The sequence below is a fragment of the Mobula hypostoma genome, chromosome 11 (genome assembly GCF_963921235.1).
Source record: "Mobula hypostoma chromosome 11, sMobHyp1.1, whole genome shotgun sequence".
NCBI lineage: Eukaryota > Metazoa > Chordata > Chondrichthyes > Myliobatiformes > Myliobatidae > Mobula > Mobula hypostoma.
Genome location: NC_086107.1, coordinates 56417764 through 56443310, shown reverse-complemented (window position 1 = coordinate 56443310; position 25547 = coordinate 56417764). Strand labels below are relative to the sequence as shown.

General features: G+C 40.8%; 1 protein-coding gene and 1 non-coding gene across 5 annotated transcripts in view; both read left to right on the top strand.

Moving 5' to 3' along the window:
- Positions 1–25547, top strand: part of nap1l4b (nucleosome assembly protein 1-like 4b) — a 123574-nt gene that overhangs the window by 57273 nt on the left and 40754 nt on the right. For all 4 annotated transcript variants that reach the window (XM_063062121.1, XM_063062122.1, XM_063062123.1 and 1 more), the window contains exons 8-10: positions 9197–9268; positions 22329–22468; positions 25124–25269. In XM_063062121.1, coding sequence (XP_062918191.1) covers positions 9197–9268; positions 22329–22468; positions 25124–25269 — 358 coding nt within the window. The remainder of the gene's footprint in view (positions 1–9196; positions 9269–22328; positions 22469–25123; positions 25270–25547) is intronic.
- LOC134354437 (small nucleolar RNA SNORA54) lies at positions 22898–23027 on the top strand. The gene has a single exon (XR_010019799.1). It is a non-coding gene; the product is annotated as a small nucleolar RNA SNORA54 (small nucleolar RNA).

Genomic DNA, 25547 nt, shown 5'->3' with positions numbered 1-25547 from the left:
CAATTTTCTATTCATGCTTGTATCTTTCCTTTATCTTGTTAAGCAGCCTTATGTGTGGCACCTTGTCAAAGGCCTCTGAAAGTCCAAATAAACAACATCCACTGAGTATGCTTTGACTATCCTGCATGTTATTTCTTCAAAGAATTCAACAGATTTGTCAAGCAAGATTTCCGCTTAAGAAAGCCAGAGTGGAGTGTCATTTGCAAGTTTCTAGTTCATTCTGTAACCATTCCAGAATCTAGTGATTCTTGAAAGATCATAATTAAAGCCTCTACAATCTCATAAGTTACCTCTTTCAGAACACTCATGTAGACCCTCTGGTCCAGATGAGTTATCTACCTTCAGACTTTTCAGCTTCCCTGCACCTTCTTAGTTATAGCAAAGACATTCACTTCTGCCCCCTAACACTTTCGCATTTCTGGCATACTGCTAGTGTCGTCACAGTGAAGACTGATGCAAAATACTTAGTAAGTTTCTCTGCCATTTCTTTGTCCCCCATTGCTACCTCCGCAACGTCATTTTCCAGTGGTCCAATATCCATTTGTGGCGCTTTTACTCTTCGTACATCACAAAACCTTTCTATATATTTATAGCTAGTTTACCTTCATATTTCATGTTTTCTCCCTTTGGATTTTTTAGTTGCCCTTTGTTAGGTTTTTAAAAGCTTCCCAATCATCTACCTTCCCATTAATTTTTGCTGTATTATAAGTCTTCTCTTTTGCTTTTATGTCGCCTTGTCAGCTGCAGTTGCCTCATCCTCTAGAAAACTTCTTCATCTTTGGGATGTATCTTTCCTGCACCTTCTGAATTGCTCCCAGAAATTCCAGCTATTGCTGTTCTGCCATCGTCCCTGCTAGTCTCCTCTTCCAATCAACTTTGTTGAGCTCCTCTCTCCAGCTTCTGTAGTTCCCTTTATTCTACTGTAATAATGATATTTGACTTTTATCTTCTCCCGCTCAAACTGCAGGGTGGATTCTTTCATATTATGATCACTGTCTCTTAAGGATTCCTTTACCTTAGCTCCCTAATCAAATCTGGGTCATTACATCCAGAATTACATCCCAATCTAGAATTTTTGCCTAGGTTAAGAAGTTTGTTTCGCAACATTATCAAGTCTTGTGTTTCATTGTCAGCTTTTGACGTCACCTGTTAAACTCAGTTGAACTGTTCTAGAAGATGATTTAGTTTTTTGGATAATACATAGATCCTTTAAACATTTTAAACTACTCTATTGCTGATTTAATCACCTACTATATTACGTGCAATATTACATCTTACCACATCTATTTCTCTCAAATGGTTCATTTGAATGATCACTCATCCCTGACAATGTTGAGCAGATGATCGAATTGACAGGGTCGATCCAAATATATTATGTGGATCTCATATGAACTTGCAAAAGTTACTTTTAAGAGGTGTGTAAAACTCCGCTATATTGGCTCGTATGTATCTAAGGGAAATCCTGCCCAGGGCCCGCCTGGATGCCTCCAGTTGGGTCGGTTGCTATACCACTGCCACCCAAATCAATCCCAACCATCAATCATCAGCCAGCACACACAGTACGTTTTACCAAGTACACTTTATAGATATTACTAAGTCTGTGAAATTAATATAAGTTCGATACAGGAAAAGAAGGAATGGGGAAAAAAAAAAGGCGCCAGACTTATCAAAGTTCAAGTTCTTCGTGCACAAACAGTTAGAGCTCAGGAAGTTCTTCGGGACCACCTGGACCCTGTTGGCTCACGGCTCGGGACCACCCGGAGTGACGGACCGGAGCCTTCCTGCACGTCTGTCGTCCTCCCTGTCTCTCGTCCGACTCCCCGCCAAAAACCTTCGTTCCCAGTCATATGAGACAGCATTATCACCCCAAGAAATAATAACATGAACACCCATTGGCTAATAGCACCCTGCTATCTGTATCAACCCAAGCAAAGTTCTAGCTAGAGACTTTCTCAGCATTTAACATAACATAGAAACCATTTTAATCCACATACATAGCAGTTTAAAAGGTTAACATAACAAAGAAGCCATTTAAAATATAACATACAAAGAAGAGACCCCGTGTAGGTGCTTAACTAGAAGACAAGTATCAGCCTATTTAGGAATTCATTTGAACAGCTGGACATTGACTGTACTCTTCCATAGATGCTGCCTGGCCTGCTGACTTCCTCCAGCATTTTGTGTGTGTTGCTGGGATTTCCAGCATCTGCAGATTTTCTCTTGTTTGTAAATGAACAAATATAATGTTTTTTTTATATTAGTTATTTAATTGGGTTCTCGCCATCTAGTTTTAGGATTTGTGTGAAGATCTGATCACATTTTAGGTCATATTATAAGACCATAAGACAAAGGAGCAGAAGTCGGCCATTTGGCCCATCGAGTCTGCTTCGCCATTTTATCATGAGCTGATCCATTCTCCCATTTAGTCCCACTCCCCCACCTTCTCACAATAACCTTTGATGCCCTGGCTACTCAGATACCTATCAATCTCTGCCTTAAATACACCCAATGACTTGGCCTCCACTGCTGCCCGTGGCAACAAATTCCATAGATTCACCACACTCTGACTAAAAAAATTCCTTCGCATTTCTGTTCTGAATGGGTGCCCTTCAATCTTAAGTCATGCCCTCTCGTACTTACTAGACTCCCCCCATCATGGGAAACAACTTTGCCACATCCACTCTGTCCATGCCTTTCAATATTCGAAATGTTTCTATGAGGTCTCCCCTCATTCTTCTAAACTCCAAGAAATACAGTCCAAGAGTGGACAAACATTCCTCATATGTTAACCCTCTCATTCCCGGAATCATTCTAGTGAATCTTCTCTGTACCCTCTCCAACGTCAGCACATCCTTTCTTAAATAAGGAGACCAAAACTGTCCACAGTACTCCAAGTGAGGTCTCACCAGCACCTTATAGAGCCTCAACATCACATCCCTGCTCCTATACTCTATTCCTCCAGAAATGAATGCCAACATTGCATTCGCCTTCTTCACTACTGACTCAACCTGGAGGTTAACTTTAAGTGTATCCTGTATGAGGACTCCCAAGTCCCGTTGCATCTCCAAACTTTGAATTCTCTCCCCATTTAAATAATAGTCTGCCCATTTATTTTTTCTGCCAAAGTGCATAACCATACACTTTCCAACATTGTACTTCATTTGCCACTTCTCTGCCCATTCTTCCAATCTATCCAAGTCTCTCTGCAGACTCTCCGTTTCCTCAGCACTACCGGCCCCTCCACCTATCTTCGTAGCAAACTTAGTCACAAAACCATCTATTCCATAATCCAAATCGTTGATGTAGAATGTAAATAGAAGTGGCCCCAACACGGACCCCTGTGGAACACCACTGGTAAAGTGCAACCAGCCAGAATAGGATCCCTTTATTCCCACTCTCCGTTTCCTGCCAATCAGCCAACGCTCTATCCACGTATGTAACTTTTCCGTAATTCCATGGGCTCTTATCTTGTTAAGTAGCCTCATATGTGGCACCTTGTCAAAGGCCTTCTGAAAATCCAAATATACAACATCCATTGCATCTCCCTTGTCTAGCCTACTGGAAATTTCCTCAAAAAATTGTAGTAGGTTTGTCAGGCAGGATTTTCCTTTAAGGAATCCATGCTGAGTTCTGCCTATCTTGTCATATGCCTCCAGGTACTCTGTAACCTCATCCTTGACAATCGACTCCCAACAACTTCCCAACCACCAATGTCAAGCTAACAGGTCTATAATTTCCTTTCTGCTTCCTTGCCCACTTCTTAAATAGCGGAGTGACATTTGCAATCTTCCAGTCCTCCGGAACCATGCCAGAATCTATTGACTTTTGAAAGATCATCGCTAATGCCTCCGCAATCTCCACAGCTACTTCCTTCAGAACACGCGGGTGAATTCCATCTGGTCCAAGAGATTTATCTACCTTTAGACTATTCAGCTCCCTAAGTGCTTTCTCTGTCGTAATTGTGACTGCGCACAATTCTCTTCCCTGCCACCCTTGAGTGTCCGGTATACTGCTGATGTCTTCCTCAGTGAAGACTGATGCAAAATACTCGTTCAGTTCCTCTGCCATCTCCTTATCTCCCATCACAATTTCTCCAGCATCACTTTCTATTGGTCCTATATCTACTCTCACCTGTCTTTTACTCTTCATATACTTGAAAAAGCTTTTAGTATCCTCTTTGATATTATTTGCTAGCTTCCTTTCATAGTTAATCTTTTCCCTCTTAATGACCTTCTTGGTTTCCTTTTGTAAGGTTTTAAAAACTTCCCAATATTCTGTCTTCCCACTAATTTTTGCTTCCTTGTATGCCCTCTCCTTTGCTTTAACTTTGGCTTTGACTTCTCTTGTCAACCACGGTTGCATCCTTTTTCCACTGGAAAATTTCTTCTTTTTTGGAATATACCTGTCTTGCACCTTCCTCACTTCTCGCATAAACTCCAGCCACTGCTGCTCTGCTGTCTTTCCCGCCAGTGTCCCTTTCCAGTCAACTTTGGCCAGTTCCCCTCTCATGCCACTGTAATTTCCTTTACTCCACTGAAATACCGACACATCAGATTTCGGCTTCTCTTTTTCAAATTTCACAGTGAACTCAATCATATTATGATCACTGCCTCCTAAGGGTTCCTTCACCTCAATCTCTCCAATCACCTCCGGTTCATTACACAATACCCAATCCAGTACAGCAATCCCCTAGTGGGCTTAACAACAAGCTGTTCTAAAAAGCCATCTCGCAGACATTCTACAAATTCTCTCTTGAGATCCAGTGCCGACCTGATTTTCCCAATCCACTCGCATGTTAAAATCCCCCACAATTGTCATAACACTGCCCTTCTGACAAGCCTTTTCTATTTCCAGTTGTTATTTGTAGTCCACATCCCTGCAGCTGTTTGGAGGCCTATAAATAACTGCCATCAGGGTCCTTTTACCCCTGCTATTTCTTAGCTCAACCCAGAAAGATTCTGCACCTTCCGATCCTATATCATCTCTTTCTAATGATTTAATATCATTTCTTACCAATAAAGCCACGCCTCCCCCTCTGCCTGCCTTCCTATCCTTCCGATACACCGTGTATCCTTGGACGTTCAGCTCCCAGAGACATGCATCCTTTAGCCAGGTCTCAGTGATGGCCACAATATCATACCTGCCAATCTGTATCTGTACGACAAGATCATCCACCTTATTCCTTATGTTGCGGGCATTTAAGTATAACACCTTAAGACCAGTATTTGATACTTCTCGCTTTGATTTCACTGCAACTTTATTGCACTGCAACTCATTCCAATGGCTACAAATTTGCCCCATCACCTGCCTGTCTTTCCTGACATCTTTACTGCTCACTATCTTAGATTTATTTCTGTTTTCCCCTTCCTCCGCTCTGTCATTCTGGTTCCCATCCCCCTGCCAAATTAGTTTAAACCCTCCCTAACAGCTCTATTAAACTTTCCCACCAGGATATTGGTCCCCTTCGGGTTCAGGTGTAGCCTGTCCTTTTTGAACAGGTCATACTTCCCCCAGAAGAGATCCCAGTTATCCAAGAATCTGAAGCCCTGCGCCCTACACCAGTCTCTCAGCCACGCATTCATCTGCCTGATCCTATTATTCTTGCCCTCGCTAGCACGTGGCACAGGTAGCAATCCCGAGATTACTACCCTGGAGGTCCTGCTTCTCAGCTTCCTTCCTAACTCCTGAAGATCTCTCTTCAGGACCTCCTCCTTTGTCCTATCTATGTCATTGGTACCAACATGTACCAAGACAACTGGCTGCTCACCCTCCCCCTTCAGAATATTCAGGACCTAATCCGAGACATCCCGTACCCTGGCACTGGGGAGGCAACACACCATGCAAGTATCTCTATCAGGCTCACAGACTCTCTTGTCCGTTCCCCTGACTATAGAATCCCCTACGGCTACTGCATTTCTCTTCTCCCTCCTTCTCTCCTGCACAACAGCGCCAGGCTCAGTGCCAGAGACCCAGTCACCGTGGGCATCCCCTGTCAGGTCACCCCCTCAACAGCATCCAGAACAAGAAATAGAGGTAACTCTAGAGTTTGCAAACTTTCTAGCGCCATTGTAACTAGTTCTTCTTTGATTCACTGGGGTCCTGTCCCATCAAATTTCCCTCCAGTAGCTTCCGCACCACTGATGTCAGGTTAACCGGGTCATGGTACCATGGCTTGTCCTTGCTACCCTTCGTAGACAGTAGAACATGAGCCATCTTTCCAGTATTTGGAAGCTTCACCAGTATTTGGTGAAGCAAATATCTCTGAAAGGGCCTCTGCAATTTCCTCTTTAGCCTCACGCAAAGTCTAAGAATCCACCCTTTTAGTGCCTTGAATTCATTCACTTTAATGCACTTTAAGCCTCCCAATACCTCTTCCTTGGTATTATCAATGCCCTCCAAAACATATCCACTTGTTGCCCTTGATGAATATTTCTCCTCTATGCTTGCATATGTGATGAGGGAAACAAGTCTCGTCCATCTTTGTGACTAAGACATGGGTAACCCTGCTGATCTCCTCTGGGATTTGTTCTCTCCTTAGCCTTTTAATATAGCTGTTGATCTTCTTGGAATTTTCCTTAACCTTGCATGTTAAATCCATTTTATTGCTTCTCTTTACCCTCTGATTTCCCTGTTGAGCATACTTAAACTTTTTATAGTTATCAAGGGATTCACTTGTACCCAAACCCTGAATGTTTGTTTTATTTTTCTTCACCAGAACCTCATTGTCTCTCATCTCCCATGATTCTCAAAACTTGCTATGTTTACCCTTCACCTTAACAGAAACATACTGCTCTGACCAGTTGCTCTCACACTCTTAAAAGCCTCACACTTCCCATTCATTCTTTTCTTTTCAAACAGGCTCACCCAATTTCACACTACTAGATCCTGTCTACTCCCCCAAAACTGGCTTTACTCCAGTGTATCCTTTTGCAGGATAGGGCTAGTCCTGTACTTTTCCATCATTATCTTAAAGCTAGAATTATGGCCACTAGAACTGAAGTGCTCACTGGCTGCCACTTCAGTGACTTAGCTTGCCTCATTCCGTAAGAGGAGTTATTGCTCTTGAGTTGGGCCTTCTATATATTGATTTGGAGAGGTCCTGGGCACATTTTCGCAAATTCCATCCCATCCAAGCCCTGAAGGCTGGATGGCCCAGTTAATACTGGGGAATTTTAAAATATCCAGAATTTTAAAATATTAAATTTTAATACAGCCCTATTATTCTTACAACTATCTTCTACACACCTGATCCTGCTGTTCTATTATGTTCCTGCTGACTATTATGATTTATAACACAGCGCCACCAGAATGACCCTCCTAAATTCTATATGGCCGCACTCAGCAATCCCCCAAAAAATGTCACCCCTAAATACTGCTGTTACATCCTTCCTTAGCAAAAAGGTTCACCTTCCCTCCCCTTTGTACCTTTTGTCATACCTGTGACATCTGTATCCTGTATGCCCTCTTTTCAGCCATGTTTCTGACCTTGCTAGCATTTGGCGTCAGGAATAATTTGGAGATCACTACTTTTTTTTTTAACTTTGCTAATTCTCTATGCTCATTCTACAGCAGGGGTCCCCAACCTTTTTTGCACCGCGGACCGGCCAACTGGGAGGCGGGAGGGGGGGGGAGGTGTTCAAGTAGAGTTAAACTCACCTCAATATGTCTTTTACAGTTAGGGTTGCCAACTTTGTTACTATATGTTAGTGTTATTTATTTTCGGTTTTATGTGTTATTTGGTATGATTTGTTAAGTTATTTTTGGGTCTGGGAACATTCAAAATTTTTCCCCATATAAATTAATGGTAATTACTTCTTCGTTTCACACCATTTCGGCACAAAAGGTTTCAAAGGAACACTCTACCTTCCCGGGGGACATACGGGATGTCCCGGCAAATACGGGACAGTTGGCAACCCTATGTTCAAGTTCAACAGTGCGTGACAGGGAATGAGGAAAGGTGCAGCTGACTCATATCGTTTCCTCGCGGCCCGGTAGCACATGCTTTGCGGCCCGGTACCGGTTCGCAGCCCGGTGGTTGGGGACCGCTGCTCTACAGGACCTCATCCCTTGTTTAACAACATGTACTGACTGTTCACCCTCCCCTCTACTATTCTCAGCCCCTCAAGTATCCTTAACCCTGACACTCAGGAGGTAATAAACCATCCTGGCATCTCTTCTGTGGCTACAAAGTTTCTGTCAGGCCAGCTCATTATTGAGTCAGTATTGCTATCCTGTCACTAAGTGCATCATTTATCTTCAATCTCTTGTATTAGCTGGTCTATCTGACAAAATGATGATTCTGATCTGGCTTTCAGCTGTTTTCTATATCAGGAATCCATGGCAGGGTGGCATGGTATGTGAAGCATAGTATATTTTCCAGCTTTGAAGTACATACTGTTAATTTTTGTGAAATATTTTGCATGTCTTGGTGCATTCTGAGACTTGTGTTAGCCTATGAAATGTAAGCATCAGTATAATCTTGCTTGTCCATCTGATCTTTACAGATTTTGCTTCATGTAACACCCCTAGATAATTGCTCCATATTGCGCCTAGTGACTTCATCTAATCCCATTGATATGTCAACAAGCATCCTCTTAAATGAAATCCTTCAATTCTAATCCTTTTTTGTGATATTGCTCAAAAAGAGATTTCTCCTGAATTCCTATTCTGATTTAAAGGGGTCTTCTTGTGTTTTTTGGTCTTTAATTGCCTATGATCTTGTGTCAGTTTTCTGATTTGTGTAACTATCTCTTTGCTGAATCCCATATAGTCATTTCTAAAGTGAATATAGCCTGTTCAAATATGCCAATTGAAATTTAATGCTAGATTGAAATTTAATTTCATACATTTGATATGGTTTCCTGTATTTTGATATCTGCACCTTGGTTAGTTACATCACTCATTTGGGGTCACCTGCAGATTTTCAACTAACTACGCTTATGATCAGATCCAATTTGTGTACAAGCATTGATCCTTGTGGAACAGCTAACCATTCAGCAATTTAATTTTCCATAATCTTTGTATTTGTAATTGGGTGGGGGAGGCTCAAGGAACTAATAATGATATTGATCATTTGCTATGCAGCTGCATAGCAGTAAACAAGATAGAAGGGTGTCTGGCGTGTAAAATGTTGTTTTATAGGGACCGAGTGTGTAACTTGTCAGCATCTGAGTGCATTTAAATGTGTTCTCACCAGGAGCACGATGAGCCAATCTTGAAACACTTGGAGGACGTCCGAGTGAAGTTCTCAGAGCCAAATGAGCCAATGGTGAGTAATGTTTGTTTAACGCTGATATAAGGTTTTTGGATATTAAAACTAATTTGGACTTGGACCTGCTCATAATCCAATTTACACAAATGCAGGAATTTTGGATTGTTAATTACTTTAAAGTGCCATTTTAGATTGGAAACTTGGCTTCTCAATATGCAGTGCAGTTTAACTTGGTGTGAAGTTCAATAATTTCATGCTTGGTTGTTGACTAAAGTGATAGTCTAGTAGGCTTTGTTAGATATGGAAGAACAAAGCAGGGAGAAGGGTGCAAGAGCAGGATAATGTGTGATGCTTGGTTCGCTAAAAGTAAAGTGGGACTTTTTACTCTGGTTTTTCATATGAGGGTGGTGGAGCATTCTTTGTGGTTTATTGGTCTTGTAAAGCACTTCCACAAATACACCTATTTATTAGTTGTTTCTGCAGTGGAAATGTCTAGCCAAAACAAAATGTGTAAAATTAGATGTTAACTTGGGTTTGAGTGAAATATTTCAATTGATTATATCTTTTGTCTACTTGTCCTTTTGCTGCCTCTACTAAAGCCAATATTGTCAGTTGTCAAATTTCAAAAATATAACATGATCTGACTGTATTCTCCATTTTTACAAATTAACTGGTGAATATTAGGCATGATTTTTGTCTCATCTTCAAAGTAAAACTAACGACCAATAGGTAACTAGGGATTTAAGAGTTTTAAAATTGGCAAAAACATTATTAGTTATTACTATAACAGGTGGGAAAGGGACAAAATAGTTGAGGATGCAATATGGAGAAATCTCTAATAATGCATTTTTTTCAAGAATCTGCCATATGTATGATGTGCTGAATAACCTCTACTGTATATTTCATTAGGGGTTAACCCTAAATCGGATAATTTTTTACAAACGGGGCTGATTTTTTTTTTGCAGATTCTGGCACTAATAGGTATCTTTGTTCCCGGAAGGTCCCTTGCACACACCATTGTTTTCACATGTAATTCCACAAAATATAAAATGACTTTTCACAATTTAAGTGGGTGAACCATATTGTGATGAAATTATGTTCATCTTCACCCTTGGCTTTTGCAGACAGTAGTGTAGAAATTTAAACAAGTAGTATCTAATTTGGCACTGTGAATAAATAATTTCCAGATGGAATGGTGGTAAGAATGTAAGATGGCAGCGCACTCGGGTACAGTGGCCTCTCCAGGGCTAACAAAAGGTATTTTTGATATTTTTTTTAAATGTCTATTTTACAATCACAAAACACTGCAGGACATTAAGCACTTCAAGTACTGCAGGCCTATCCTATCAGTGAGTTGCTTATCAGCAGAAGAGCTGGTCTTGGTGGGGACTGTGTTGTTGCCTGCTGCAGAAAGACATTGGAGTCTGTCTGTGAAGGCAATAGGCCTTGGGTATTTTTCTTGTGATTGCAAGACCCTGTTGGTTATTGGTAACATAGAATACTGGAAGTCTGGTTCACAGGTTTATTGGTGAGAGTGGCGGCAGGGAGCTGGGTGGCATCAGTTGTAGCTAGGGTGTGGCCTCGTGCCTTGGTGTTGCCTGTTGGAGCCACCAGGAGGGGAGATGTGGCGAGACATCCACACTGAATTAGGGGTAGGCCTCTTCTGTCAGTATTGCCTTCCTGTATTCACTTGGTGGAAGACAAGCTGGATTGCATATATTTGTCTGCGGACTGCTGAGGGTTTGTTTTTGCCAACAACATTCATGCCCAATCAATCTACGGGTCATGTCACTTAGGGACTTGGGCTATATTTTGTTGTGTGTGCCTCTACGTTTGCTGCTTTCTTATATCTGCTATATGTGCCCTTTACTGCATGTGACTTGGTATTGTGATTTGCTCTTTGGCCCTGGAAGAACACTGTTTCATGTGGCTGTATTCAGGTATGGTTGAACAATAATTAATCTTGAACTTCTAATAATTTCTGATTGGATGTGTGTCACTCCAGAAATTCATCCAGTTCTTGTTGGAAATTCTTCCAGAAAGGATGATGTCATTTTGAAATTAAACATGCAGTAATGCTTTTCCTCCTACAATGCAGTTTTAGTTTTGCCAGCTGATATTTCTCTCAATATTCTCAGTTCTTAGGTGCTCTTGAAAGTTGTTTTGGTAATACTGATAACTCTTCTGCTACTTGTTTTAAGTACTATTTCTGCGTCTTTTTCTAATTTCTGTAATCTTCATAAGGTGCTATTTGAAAAGCATTCAAAATGATCACTAAGAAACTGCATTAAATTATACTGGCATTTGAACGGTTGCACTCTTTGTAAAATAGTCTTTTTCTGTTGTGCTTCTGGCTTTTCTGGAAGAATTACAAACAGAATGAGATCTTTGGAGGGAGTATAGAAATTTTTGCATTCTCCTGTGAGGCTACAAAAACACTGTTATCTCAACCTGTCGAGGTTCATTTTCTGTTAGCTTAAAAAATGTCCATTGTTAGAAAACGTGATCTTCTGTAAGTGGATTCCCAGGCTGCAAACCATAATTTGCATGTTGAGCTTAAGGTTGCTGTCACACATGAAATTCTTGGCCTTTGGATCATTCCAGGCGGCCATGGCTAAACTGCATGATGTCCTGCAGTTGACTATTCACTGTGGCATTAGGAAGGTAACTGATTTTCTCTCTTCCTTTTAGCAGTGAGTGTGAGTTGAATGGATTTGCAGATCTGACAACACTATGGGATTCACTAACCTTTATTCAGTGAGATTTCACTTGGTCTTCCCCAAAAAACCCAAGTCATGGTTGACTGAGAAAGAATCTTGGTCATGGTCGGTACTCAACAGGCCAGGCAGCATCTGTGGAAAAATGTACAGTGGATGTTTCAGACCAAAACATCGACTGTACTCTTGTTCCATAGGTGCTTCCTGGCCTACTGAGTTCCTCCAGCATTTAGTGTGTGGCTTGAATTTCCCGCATTTGCAGATTTTCTCTTTGTTTTTTTGGTCAAGGTCAGTACCTGATGTCTTTGGAGTTCCAACATCATCTTGATTCTTTGTCAATTTACTGTATTAAACATATTCCAAAAATATCACTGAAATTATGGATACATATTTGGGGATGAGGGCTGTCTGCTGCTTGGCTTCAACTTCTGTTCTATCACTGCTGCTATAGTGAAAGCCATTGCTTTGAGATTTTTGATGGACTTGGCAAGAAAGAACTCTGCTGTCTGCATGATAGCTCATCTGGGTCTGTAGTGACCAAGCAGATAAGCAAAACCTTGGGGACTGCCATAAAATGGATTCCAGAAAAGTTCAGTCTGTAATGAATTGATTTGATTCAAGTTTTCAATGACTTGTATTAGAATGGAACCCTCCCAATTAGCTCACAAACATTGCTGATTGGAACCAATTATCAGTTATGAGAAGTGAATGATTAATGTATTCCCACATTACTATTGTGGCATTGTTCTAGCCTGCTTTGACTGGAGCCAAAGTTCATATTACTTGGTGACCCAGTTCACATTAGTTTTTCAGTTATTACTATATTTATAGCAGGATTGTGCTTTTCTTTTTCGTTAAGCACACTCTCAAAATTTAATTTCAAGGCTGCAGTCTGTATACAAAGGCATTTAACTGTTCTTTTACTATTTGTAAGTCAGCTAGCTCTGAACAACAATAAAAAGGACAAATCTATTTAGAAATTTTTGAAGAAAGTGTTAAGATATTTCCATTGATACTAATTTGTAATGGAACTCTTCATAAGGTAATATTGCAAATCATAATACATAATCATGAAACTAGCATAACATCACATATTCCTCATCATGAATCAACATTTCATTTGTCTGAACCTGTGTGATGTGTTGTATTTTGTACATCTGTGCACTGTGCTTCCCTCTGTAAGGTCATTCTGACCCTTCCCCACTTCACTACATGCCACATTTTTCTGCAAGCCTTTGTATTTTTCTGTCCTTCAAATATACCTCATTGGCCTTGTCATCTCCCCTTTCACCCCATCTATCACCCCACCCTCTCCACTATTTCTCTCATTCTCCGTATTCCCTGTCACCTGCATCACATTGTTTCTTGCATGCTCAAATCATCTCAATCCAAGGTTAGAATTTTCATAAAAATCCTCCAGGTGGCATTATAGTACACTTCATGAAAGGCTGTGCATGTTCTCCAATGAGCGTAACTTAAATCATTGTGAGGAATTAATTTGCTTGTTTGAGGTCAAATAGGAATGTTAATTGTTACACAGGTTTCAGAGAGTCTCAATCCCTGGAGAACCTATGAGGGGTTTCCAGACCCTTCAGGATAAGAAACTGCTAATTGAATCTTGTAAACTTAAGCCTTTAATTGTGCAGTGTAATTCAGTGAACCATAAGAAATTTACGACACAGAAGCAGGTCATCATGTCCTCACAGGGTTGAGTTAGACCAATGCAACTTCCGTCTCTGTTTATATGGCAGCTCCATTGATAATTGGTTTTGTTACTGTCACATTTATAGTGGAAAAATTCAGAATATTATCCAGATAGATCATTCTAAAGTACAAAAAGAAATCAATATCTGGGTGCAGAATATAGTCTTGCAGCAACTAAGAAAAACGTGCAGATAGATGAGTGCAAGGACCATGATGAAGTAGACTGAGAGATCATGATACAAGGTTCATTAAAGAATCTTAACAGCAGATTATAAGTTGTCCTTGAACTTGCTGCTGTGTGTTCTCAAGCTTTTTGATACACTGTCTTGCATCAGAACATCTCTGTGTTCACTTCAGGATTCTTTTGAAATGTGGTAAGAGTTTCCAAATTCAGCAGTAGGTATGCTGTTGTCCAGGTGATCCAAGGCTGAGTGGAGAGCCAGAGAGATTACATCCACTGAAGACCAAACTGCAGCGTGTCCAGGGTCCTTAAGCAGGAGTTCATTCTGACCATGACCAACCTCTCAAAGCACTTCATCACAGTAGATGTGAGTGCAACTGGGCAGTAGTTGTTGAGGCAGCTCACCCAGCTCCTCTTGGGCACTGTTATGAATATCGCCCTTTTGAGGCAAGTTAGAATCTCCAACTGCAGCAGTAAGAGATTGAAGATGTTTGAACATCTCACTGGTTGGCACAGGGTTTCAATGCCCTATCAGGGCCTGATGCCTTGTGAGGATTCTCCCTCTTGAAAGAAGTTCTGATGTTGGCCTCTGAGATGGAGATTAGAGACACCAGGTGCTGCAAGGATTTGCACCGGTGCAGTTTTTATTCAAAGTGTGCATAAAAGGTATTGAGCTCATCTGGGAGTAAAGCATCACAGCCCTTCATGATGTTAAGTCCTTCCTTGTAGGAAGTAATGGTCTGCAAACACTGCCAGAGTAGATGGTGCACCCGATTTTGTCTCTAGCTTCAATCGGAATAGTTCTTTTGCTCTTCAAATAGCCTTCTGTAGGTTGTACCTGGACTCTGCATCACCGGTCTTGAATACCACAGCCCTCAGCAAACTATGAATCTCCTGGTTCATCCACAGCTTTTAGTTTGCTTATGTCCAGTATGTTCTTAAAATCACACATTCATCCATACAGGTGTTGATGAAGTCAGTGACAACTATGGTGTATTCATTCAGATTCGAAGATGAATACTGATTGTCATCCAGTCCATGGACTCAAAGTAGTCCTGTAAATGTTCTTCCGCCTTCCTTGGCCATACCTTCTTGGTCCTCACCACTGGTGCTTCATTCAATCTTTATTCTGTGCCATTTATGCCATGAGTAAAGGTGCAGCCAGGTGATTGGACTTTCCAAAGTATGTCATGGGATGGCATGTTCTTGATGGTGGTAGAGGAGTAGTCAAATCTGTTGGCTCCTCTGGTTCCATTAGTGACATGTTAGTGGTGGTTTTTCAGATACTTCTTCAAGCTGGCCTGGTTGAAATCCCCCACAATGGTAGGGAAGGCATCCGGTGCACTGTTTCATGACTACTGATCATGGTGCTCAGCTCCTCCAGTGCCTGCCTGAGGTGGAAGGTACATTGCTACTATGATTATGGCGGAAAGCTCCCTTGGCAGATTAAAATGGATGACATTTGACCACTAGATGTTTTAGGTCAGGTGAGCAGGAGTGAGACAGGAACATCTGTACATCATGATGAGTTAATCATAAGGCATAGTCTGCCTCTATCTTTAAAAGACTGAGCTGTTCTATATTTGAACATCATGTCTTAGTTTATGTACATGTCTCTGTTCCAGGGAACAATTCAGCTTATCTGAACTTTCCTCTTAGCTATGATTTTCCAATACAGGTAACATCCTTGTAAATCTTTCCTATCATGTCTTTGCTGTTTGGTAGTCTGAACAATCTGCAGTGGTTAAACTGGTACCTAACTAGTACTATGTATACTTTTCTAACAATCTCGCTGCTCTTGTATTCTGTACCTCAGTAAAAGAAAGTCTTGCATGTTCCGTACCTTATCATTCTGTCCTTCCTGATATGTACACAACTGCCTTTTCCTGCACATCTGTGTCCTTCCAGTTACTGAATATCCATGTCTTGTCCACTTTTTCAAGCACATTACCTCTCAATTCTGAGGATTGAGTTTGATTTGCTGTTTTTCTGCCTAACTGACCAGTCTTGGTGTTGCCTTCTAAGTAGTATTCCTTTTTGCTATCAATCACATAACTTTTTTTGTAATGTCTGTATGACATCATCTTGTTCTGTACATTTAAGAGTCAAGAGTCCTTGGCCTATACTAATTCCATTTACCACCATTTGTTCCATGGCTTTACAGATTCCAAATATCCTTTTGATGAAAAAGAATCTTCCTTGGCTTTCCTCTTGTTCCTCTTGCCCCTTAACCTAAACAGTTGCCTTCTCTGGTTTTTGGCCTGGCAATAGCTCCTTTATGCTACCTAGATTTCTTGTGATTTTATACACCTACTAAATCACTTCATTTGCCTGCCACTGTAACACACAAAATGCTAGAAGAGCATGGCAGGTAGGGCAGCATCCATGGAAATGAACATTCAATGTTTCATGCAGTGACCCTTCTTCAGGACTGGAAAGGAAGGGGGAAGACAACAGAATCAAAAAGGTGGGGGAGAGGCGAAGGAGGATTGCTAGAAGGTGATGGGTGAAGCCAGGCAGGTGGGAACTGTGAAGGACTGCAGAGGAAGGAATTTGATAGGCGAGGAGGACGGACCATATCAGAAAAAGAGGGAGGTGATAGGTGCGGTAAGAGGCCAGAGTAGGGAATAGAAGAGGGGAGGGGAAGGGAAACTTTTTTTTATATACCAGAAGGGAGAGATCAATATTCATACCGTCAGGTTGGAGGCTACCCAGACAAACTACAAGGTGTTGCTCCTCCACCCTGAGGGTGGCCTCATCATGGCACAAGATGAGGCCATGGACTGGTATGCCGGAATTGGAATGCCAATCAGAATTAAAAATGTTTGGTCATCAGAAAGTTCCACTTTTGTTGGATAGAACGGAGGTGCTCGATGAAGCAGTCTCTCAATTTGCAGTGGGTCTTACCAATGTATCAGGAGCACTGGATACAAATAATGATCCCAGCAGATTCACGGGTGAAGTGTTCCTCACCTGGAAGGACTGTTTGGGGCCCTGAATGGAGTTGAGGAAGGAGGTGAATGATCAGGTGTAGCACTTCTTAACAGCTTGCAGGGATGAGTGCCGGGAAGGAGACTGGGGGGAGGGACGAATGGACAAGGGAATTGTGGAGGGATTCCTGCAGAAAGTAGAGAGTTGTTGGGGGGGGGGGGGAGTTCTGAAGGTATGTTTGGTAATAGGATCCGTTTGGAGGTGGCAGAAGTTGCAGAGTGGTGCTTTGGATACAGAGGCTCATGGGGTGATAGGTAAGAACAAGAGGAATTCTATCACTGTCAATGTGGTGAGAAGATGGAGGAGATGTGGGTGAGGGCAGCATCAATGGTGGAGGAAGGAAAATCCTTTTTTGAAGGAGAAAGACATCTCTGATGTCCTGAAAAGGAAAACCTAATCCTGGAAACAGATGCAGCAGAGACAAAGGAACTAAGAAAGGGGAATAGCATTTTTTACAGGAGACTTGGTGGGAAGAGGCAGGTATAATCAAGGTGGCCGTGGAAATTGGTAGGTTTATAAAAGATGTCTCTTGCCAGTTTGTCTCCAGAAACCGAGTTCATTGATTCGACACAACCTGTTTTTTCACTTTTCCTCAGAATTGATTGTAGTATTTTTTTCCACCTCTGAATTTAACAGGTTAATTAATCCTTTTTGCTCTAAACAATGGTACAACATTACCAATTCTTCAATATTCTTCTACTATTGTAGAGGATTGGAAATGAATATCAAAGGCCCAGTTAAATTTCCTCATGTTCACAACCTGAAATGTTTCATCTGAGCCTGCAGTTGACTTTCAAGCATATTAAATCCACCAATTCTTCCTTTTCTACCATATATATCTCATCCAGAAGCTCAAGTTCTCTTAGCCTTAACTACGTCAGCATTGTTTTCCTCCCACCTCTGTGAAAACCAATGTTAACAACTACCCAGACCTATCTCTCATAGCATCTGTTTCTTGTATTGCCCTTTATGCACCCAGTTAGGTGGGGAGTAGTTGGGGTTGAGAGAAAGCCAGCATGCACTCAAGGACTGAATGGCTTATTCTGATGTTGCAAGGAAAAAAATGGAAGTAAGTGTATATTGAAATTCTCCCACTATTGCTGCTTTTCTACCAAAAAATTTCTGTTCACAATTTCTCTTCAGTTTCCCTCGCTTAGTGATCTGTAGTATACTCCTAGCTGTGTGATTTCTCCCCCCCGACTTTTGTTCTTCAATTCACCTTCTTTTGATTATACTAATATATCAACCATTCTCACAGCTGTGACTGTTTCTTTAGCAACATGTTTGCCAAAATGTTGATGCATTCACATCGAAGGCACACCAGCAGCTCTACTTCTTCTGGAGTTTAAGAAGATTTGGTATGTTACCAAAGCTGTAGATGTACAGTGGAGAGCATTCTGTCTAATTGGATCACAGGCTGGTATGGAGCCTACAAAGCACAGGATTGTAAGAGGCTGCAGAGGGTTTTAGACTTTCCATCGTGGGCACAACCCTCTCCACCATTGAGGCAGTGTCTCAAAAAAGCTGCATCTATTGTTACAGACCCTTTCCACCAAGGACATCCTCTCTTCACGTTACTACCATTGAACACCCACCCTCAACACTTTTAAAAAAAAACTTCTTCCTTTCTTGTATCAGATGTCTGAACAGTCCATGAACACTACCTCATTTCATCTATTGCACTGTACTGCTGTTGCAAAGTAATAAATTAACATATGTCAATGATTATTTTAAACAAACAAAATAGTGCCTTTTTTTTTTAAACCCCTTGCTCTTATGAAAAACCTATAACTAGAATGCTATATTCCTGTCCCTTTCAACTCTGTTTCAGTTAATACTATAAAGATATATTTTGTTCATTGTGCCCTCTGCTTGAGTGCTTTTTTCACTACTCCTTGCATTCAGTCATATTTAGTAAATAAAGCATTTTAATTTTTCACCCAATATTTGCAGACTTCTAAACTGTTTTATTACTTTACTAGCTTAGGTTTTAGGCTCTGCTTTTCTCTTTTCCAAGTCCACACTCAGCTTCCCATATCCCATCTAGCTATTTTAAACTAATGCCAATAACACCAGCAAACTTCCAGCTCTTTTGAGATGCATTCTTATCAGACTTGCAAAAGGTTTGTACAGAACAGGTTTCTTTGCCCCATTATATCTGTGTTACAGGGGTTTAACAAAATTATTATTTGCTATGGTGGCATTACTGCCAGTGTATCTGAGATGGTACTGTCATTTCTACATCCAAATATTATGGATTTAGCTTTGAACTCTTAATCTGAGTTTACTATTCTATATGATGAATGATACACAGGTGGCAATGTTGCTTTTTAGTTGAGGTTTTAAAATGTGGCCCTTGTTCGTTTGACTCATGGATGTTATTTGTCTCATGGCACTTAGGGAGAATAAAGCTCTGATATTGACCAATATACCTGAACATCAGCCAACTATAAAATTCATGTGAGCTGTTGTTGGTATGGACTGTCTGCTGAGCTGGAGATTGCAAACTGAGTTGGAGATACTTAATGGGCCAGGTTTTAAAAAAACAGCCAGGGCCTGTCGGGATTTGTCTGTCAATCGGGAGATTGCTTGGGCTATTAGTAACTTAGCAAGGCCCAATAAAAAATAGCGAGGTGTAAGCGGAACGGGCCACTGTTGGAGCAGTCACGCATCTGTGAGAATAGGTGCAGGCTAAGGGTACTGAGATATTCGGAATTATTCCACTGATTGTAAAACTTTACCTTAATAACTCAGAACCAAAGTTAAAAGAAGTGTAGGTAGGGTGGTAGTTAAGGCTCCTGTGAGATGTGGGGTTTCACGCTACCTAAAAGTCTCCCTGATGGCATCTACAGGAAGTACACCCAACTTCAGCTGTCAACTGACAAGGTCAGCGAACAGGAGGTGAATCACTCAGGACCATCCGGGTGGCCGAAAAGCTCATAGATGAGACTTTTACTGAGGTGGTCACACCCAGAGCGTAGGCTTCGGATGGTAGATGGGTGACCACCAGGAGAACTAAGCGAAGTAGGCATTTAGTGCAGGATTCCACTGTGGCCATTCCCCTCACAGCAAATATACCTCTTTGGATACTGCTGGGAGAGATGACCTATTAGAGCTCAGCAGGGAAGGGTAACATCAGGTAGAGTGATTAGTAATAGGATACTTGCTAGTTAGGGGGACAGACAATAGTTAAGAGGATGAGAGAAGAAGCCAGAATGATGTGCTGCCTCCCAGGTGCTAGGATCAGAGACATCTCAGAGCAGCTGCAGAATATTTTCAAGGGATTGTGATCAGCCAGGGGTCGTGGCACATGGAGGCACCAACTACATAGGAAGAAAGGAAGAAGTCCTGCACAATGAGTATAGGGACTTAGGGAAGAGGCTGAAGAACTGGACCTCCAAGGTAGTAATCTTTGGATTTATTCCCAGTGCCACATGCTAGTCAGGACAGAAAAAGGATGAAAGGACAGATGAATGAGTGACTGAGGAACTGGCACAGGGGGCAGGATTTCAGATTTCTGATCATTCGGTTCTCTTCTGGGGAAGGTATAGACCTGTACAAAAAGAATGGGCTACAGTTAAACCCAAGAGGGACTGATATCCTTTTGTGGGCAGGTTTGCCAGAGGGGTTGCAAAGGATTTAAATTAATTGGCAGGAACTGGGAACCAGAGTAATAGGGCTGAGGATTGTGCAGTTGGTATATAAGTAGGTGCAGTGTGCAGTAGCGCTTTGAGGAATGACGGGCAGCTGATAGGGCAGATTTGCAGGCTGGGATGATTTGAAGGATATTATGGGAGCAAAATGGAAAAAGAGTGATAAATACAGGTATGGTGTTATATTTGAATGCATGGAATAAGGTAGATGATCTAGTTGCACAATTAGAGGCTGGGGGGTATGGCATCACTGAGTCATGGCGGAAAGAAGATCATTATTGGGAGCTTAACATCCAAGGATACACTTTGTTTCAGAAGGAGAGACTGGTAGGCAGAGTGTGGCTTTGTGGTAAAAAATGAAATCAAATCCTTACAAACAAAAAGGGTGACATCAGGTTGGAAGGGGTAGAATTGTTGTAGTTAGAGTGAAGAAACTGCAAGATTAAAAAGACTCTGGGAGTTACTGTATATACAGGCCTCCAAACAGTAGACTGCATGTGGGGTATAAATTACAATGGGAGATAGAAGCATGATAAAAGAACAATATTACGATAGTCATGGGGGATTTCAATATACAGATAGGTTTGGAATATCAGGGTGATACTGGATCCCAAGAGAGAACTTGCAGAATACCTGCAAGATGGCTTTTCAGAGCAGCTTGTGGTTGAACCTACTAGGGAAAAGGCAATTCTGGATTGGGGTGTTGTGTAATGAACCAGATTTGATTAGGATGCTTAAGGTAAAGTAATCTTTAGGAGGCAGTTATCATAACATGATAGAATTCACCCTGCAGTTAGAGTGGAAGCTAAAGTCAGGTGCATCAGCATTACATTAGAGTAAAGGGAATTACAGAGGCATGAGAGAGGAGGTGGCCAGAGGTGATTAGAAGGGGATACTAGCAGAAATGATGGCTGGAGTGTGTGGGTGAGGTTTGGAAGGTGCGGTATAGATGCATCCCAAAGATGATGAAGTATTCTAAAGGGAGTCACCCGTGGCTGATAGGGAAGTCAGAGTCAAGATAAGAAAAGCAGTATGATAAAGCCAAGATTAGTGAGAAATTTGAGGATTGGGAAGCTTTTAAAAGCCAACTTAAGGCAACTTTAAAAAGCCAAAAGGAGAGAAGATTAAAAGGAAGGTAAACTAGCTAATAATACAAAAGAATGTACCAAAGTGTTTTCAATTATATAGAGTAAAAGAGAGATACGAGTAGATGTTGGACCACTGGAAAGTGACGCTGGGAAGGTAGTAATTGGGGACAAGGAAATGGCAGATGAACTTAAATATTTTGCATTAGTCTTCACTGTGGGAAAACTCTAGCAGTGTGCCAAAAATGCAGGAGTGTCAGGGAGCAGAAGTGACTGTAATTGCTATTACTAGGGAGGTATTAATGGCCCAAGTTTGAAGTATCAAATATTCATATAAAGGCTGCAGTAAACTTACACTTTTTGATTGTTCTTTTCATTGGTGTTAATATAGCCTTTGACATCTCAGTGTTACCAGAATCAGGTTTATTATCACTGGCACGTGTTGTGAAATTAGCATAAACTGACGTTGGGTAAAAATTGTAGAAGAGAACATTTAGGTTTTGACTTTGTAAATTATCAACTGAGACCAGTATGGCTGACTTCAAATTTGAGTATTTCACAATTTCAATTAAAAGTCAAGTTGTGGTGGATCTCTAGTTAGTGAATACATATCAGCAAAAGAAATGGGTGTCATATTTCCACGTGATCAGCATTTTTAAAAATTCCTTTAACTTAGTAAAAAGGTCACCTATTTAATGTTTTAAGTACACTGGGTCAATGAAGGATGAAAATGGGAGTGAAAAACTTTGCTTTTTAAGATAATTTTTGTTTTCATTTCTCCCACAGAGTTTTACGCTAGAATTTCACTTTGAACCAAACGATTACTTCACAAATTCAGTATTAACCAAAACCTATAAGATGAGGTCGGAACCTGATGAGACTGATCCTTTCTCCTTTGAAGGCCCAGAGATAGTTGACTTTGTAGGGTGAGTGAAAAGTCATTATTGACTTGACATTTTATCACCACTTCAAATTTGACATTGGACAGTAATTTACTATGACTAACTTGAAATACAGTCCATATAGTAGAATAATTTTTAAAAATCAATCCTAGAGCAAGCTGTGAATTTCTACTTCATCTTCCTATAGCTGTAATCAAAATGGCAAAATCTAACCAATTTCTGTTTTTTTTTCTATCAGTTTGCTTAAGCTTGTACTCTGGTATTCTCCAAGGAACTGGCCAGTTAATTAACAAATGTCTTCTTTCCTGTACTAGTTGGATAGAAAATATTTCCATGCTGTTTAAATGTTAATATATTTATAGCCTCAATATGAAATCAGTACTACTGCAGTAGTAATGTGCAATATAACATCTTTATATCCTCATATGTACTTTTCCAAGTAATTTCTTGGCCTTGCACTGTTCGTAACCTGTTACTTGTCTCTTGTCATGTATCAGGTTCCATTCCAGTGCTAGATTAATCCTGGCACTATGTAGGTTGGATGTTTATGCTACTTCTAACCTCTTCAGAGTTGGGAACACAAACACATTATAGTATATTACAGGCCTTTCAGCCCAAAATGTTGTGCCAACCTTTTAACCTATTCTAGGATCACTCTAACCCTTCCATTGTACATAGCCCTCTGTTTCTTTCAATCATCCATATGCCTATCTAAGTGTTTTTGAAATGTCCCACCACCACCACCACCACCGCCACCGCCTCAGACACCCCCCCCCCTTATATTTTCCTCAGATCACCTTAAAATTGTGTCCCCTTGTATCAGCCATTTCCACCCTGGGGAAAAATCTCTGGCTATTCACTCATCTATATCTCTTTATCTCTTTATTCTGTCAATACATTCCTCATCCTCCTCTTCTCCAAAAGGAAATGCCCTAACTCGCTCAGCTTGATGACGTGATCCCTAATCCAGGCAGTATCCTGGTAAATCTCTGCACCCTCTCTAAAGTTTCCATATCGTTCCCATAATGTGACAAGAACTGAACACAATAGTCCAAGTGTGGTCAAGCCAGGGTTTTATAGAGCTGCAACAATTAACTCAAGGCTCTTGAACTTAATCCCCTGACTAATGAAGGCCAACACACCATATGCTGCCTTATAAGCCCTACCAACTTAAGTGGCAACTTTGAGGGACCTATGGATGTGGACCCCAAGATCACACTGTTCCTCCACACTGCCAAGTATCCTGTCATTAGCATTGTATTCTGCTTTCAAGTTCAACCTTCCAAACTTCATGCTTTTCCTGTTTGAACGCCTTAGCCTATCTCTGCATCTTATCAATGTCCTGCTGCAACCTACAACAGTCCTCCACACTATCCACAACTCCACCAACTGTTATGTCATCTGCAAATTTAGTAATCCATCCTTCCACTTCATCATCCAAGTCATTTACAAAAATCCCAAAGAGCAGGGGTTTCAGAACAGATCCCTACGGAACACCACTGGTCAGTGACCTCCAAGCAGAATATGCTCCATATGCTACCACTTTCTGCCTCCTATCAGCATGCCAGTTCTGTATCCACTCAGCAACGTTTCCCTGGATCCTGTGCCTACTGACTTTCTGAATCAGCCAACCTTGGGGAACCTTATCAAGCGCCTTACTAAAATCCATATTCACCTCATCCACTACTCTACGTTCATCAGTGTGCTTTGTCACATCCTCAAAGAATTCAGTTGGGCTCATGAAACATGACCTGCCCCTCACAAAGACATGCTGACTATCCCTAATCAGACTATGCGTCTCCAAATACTTGTAAACTGTCTCTGAAGAATCTTCTACAATAATTTGCCCACTACTAAAGTAAGACTCACTGGTTTATATTTCCCAGGGTTATCCCTACTACCTTTCTTGAACAAAGTTATAACGTTTGCCAGCCTTCAATCATCTGGTATTAACTTCTGTGGCCAGTGAGAATGCAAAGATCCTTCACACAGTCTCTTCCCTCGCTTCCTGTAGTATCATGGGGTATATCCTGTCTGTCCCTGGAGACTTACTATCCTAATGTTTTCCAAAAATTCCGGCATATCTCTTTCTTAACATCAATTTTTCACTGTTTCTTGAACTCAAGATCAGGAGCTCAAATTTAAGGATACTTTTTAGCACCCATTACCTTTGAGCATATTATAATCATAATGCTTTAAGTTGGAATTAATCTGAGCCATTTGGAATAAAACAAAAATGGGAATATGGGAAAATAATGTTGCATTTGCTAACTGTACCTGGCTAGCTGCACTACTGAGCAAACCCTACAAGGTAAATAAATCTCTGCAGGTCTGGTCTTGTAGCGATTATTTTTTTTTATCTTGTGCTCTATGATTCTATTTTTAATGCAAGATTGTGTATATTGTATTGTCACAATATAAAGACTAAATTCCTTTCAATCACATTATCTATTGAATTACTATAATGATCATGAAGATGGGATCAAATCTGTTTGGCAAAAGTCTATATAAATTAATTCTATATTTTATTATATGCCATCAATACATTGGTTTCAAATGTTAAAATAGTGAATAATAGGTAAATTTGAATAAGGTATCCGGTGATGCACTAATGCTAAGTTGTGTTGCTGGTAATTCTGCTTTAGTGTACAATAAGGCTAATCATTAGCTTCTTAACAGATGTACTATTGACTGGAAGAAAGGAAGGAATATAACTGTGAAAACTATTAAAAAGAAACAGAAGCATAAAGGGAGAGGGACTGTCCGAACCATCACCAAACAAGTACCCAATGATTCTTTCTTCAACTTCTTTAATCCAGTAAAAGGTGAGTTTTTGTGACTATTCTAAGGCAAAATACCACTCCTAAAACCTGAGTAGAAACAGTGAAAGTCAAGTTTTTAAATTTAAATAGAACCAAAACAGTTCCTGCATGTGCAAATGCACCAGTAACAAAACAAAAACATTTTTGCAGTAAATGAAAATCAAAAAAAACTACAAATACTGGAAATCTGAAATCAAAATTAAGTGCTGGAAATATTCAGCAGGCCAGAGAGCATTTATGGAAAGAGAAACTAGAGTTATTTCACTTCAACTAGGAAAGAG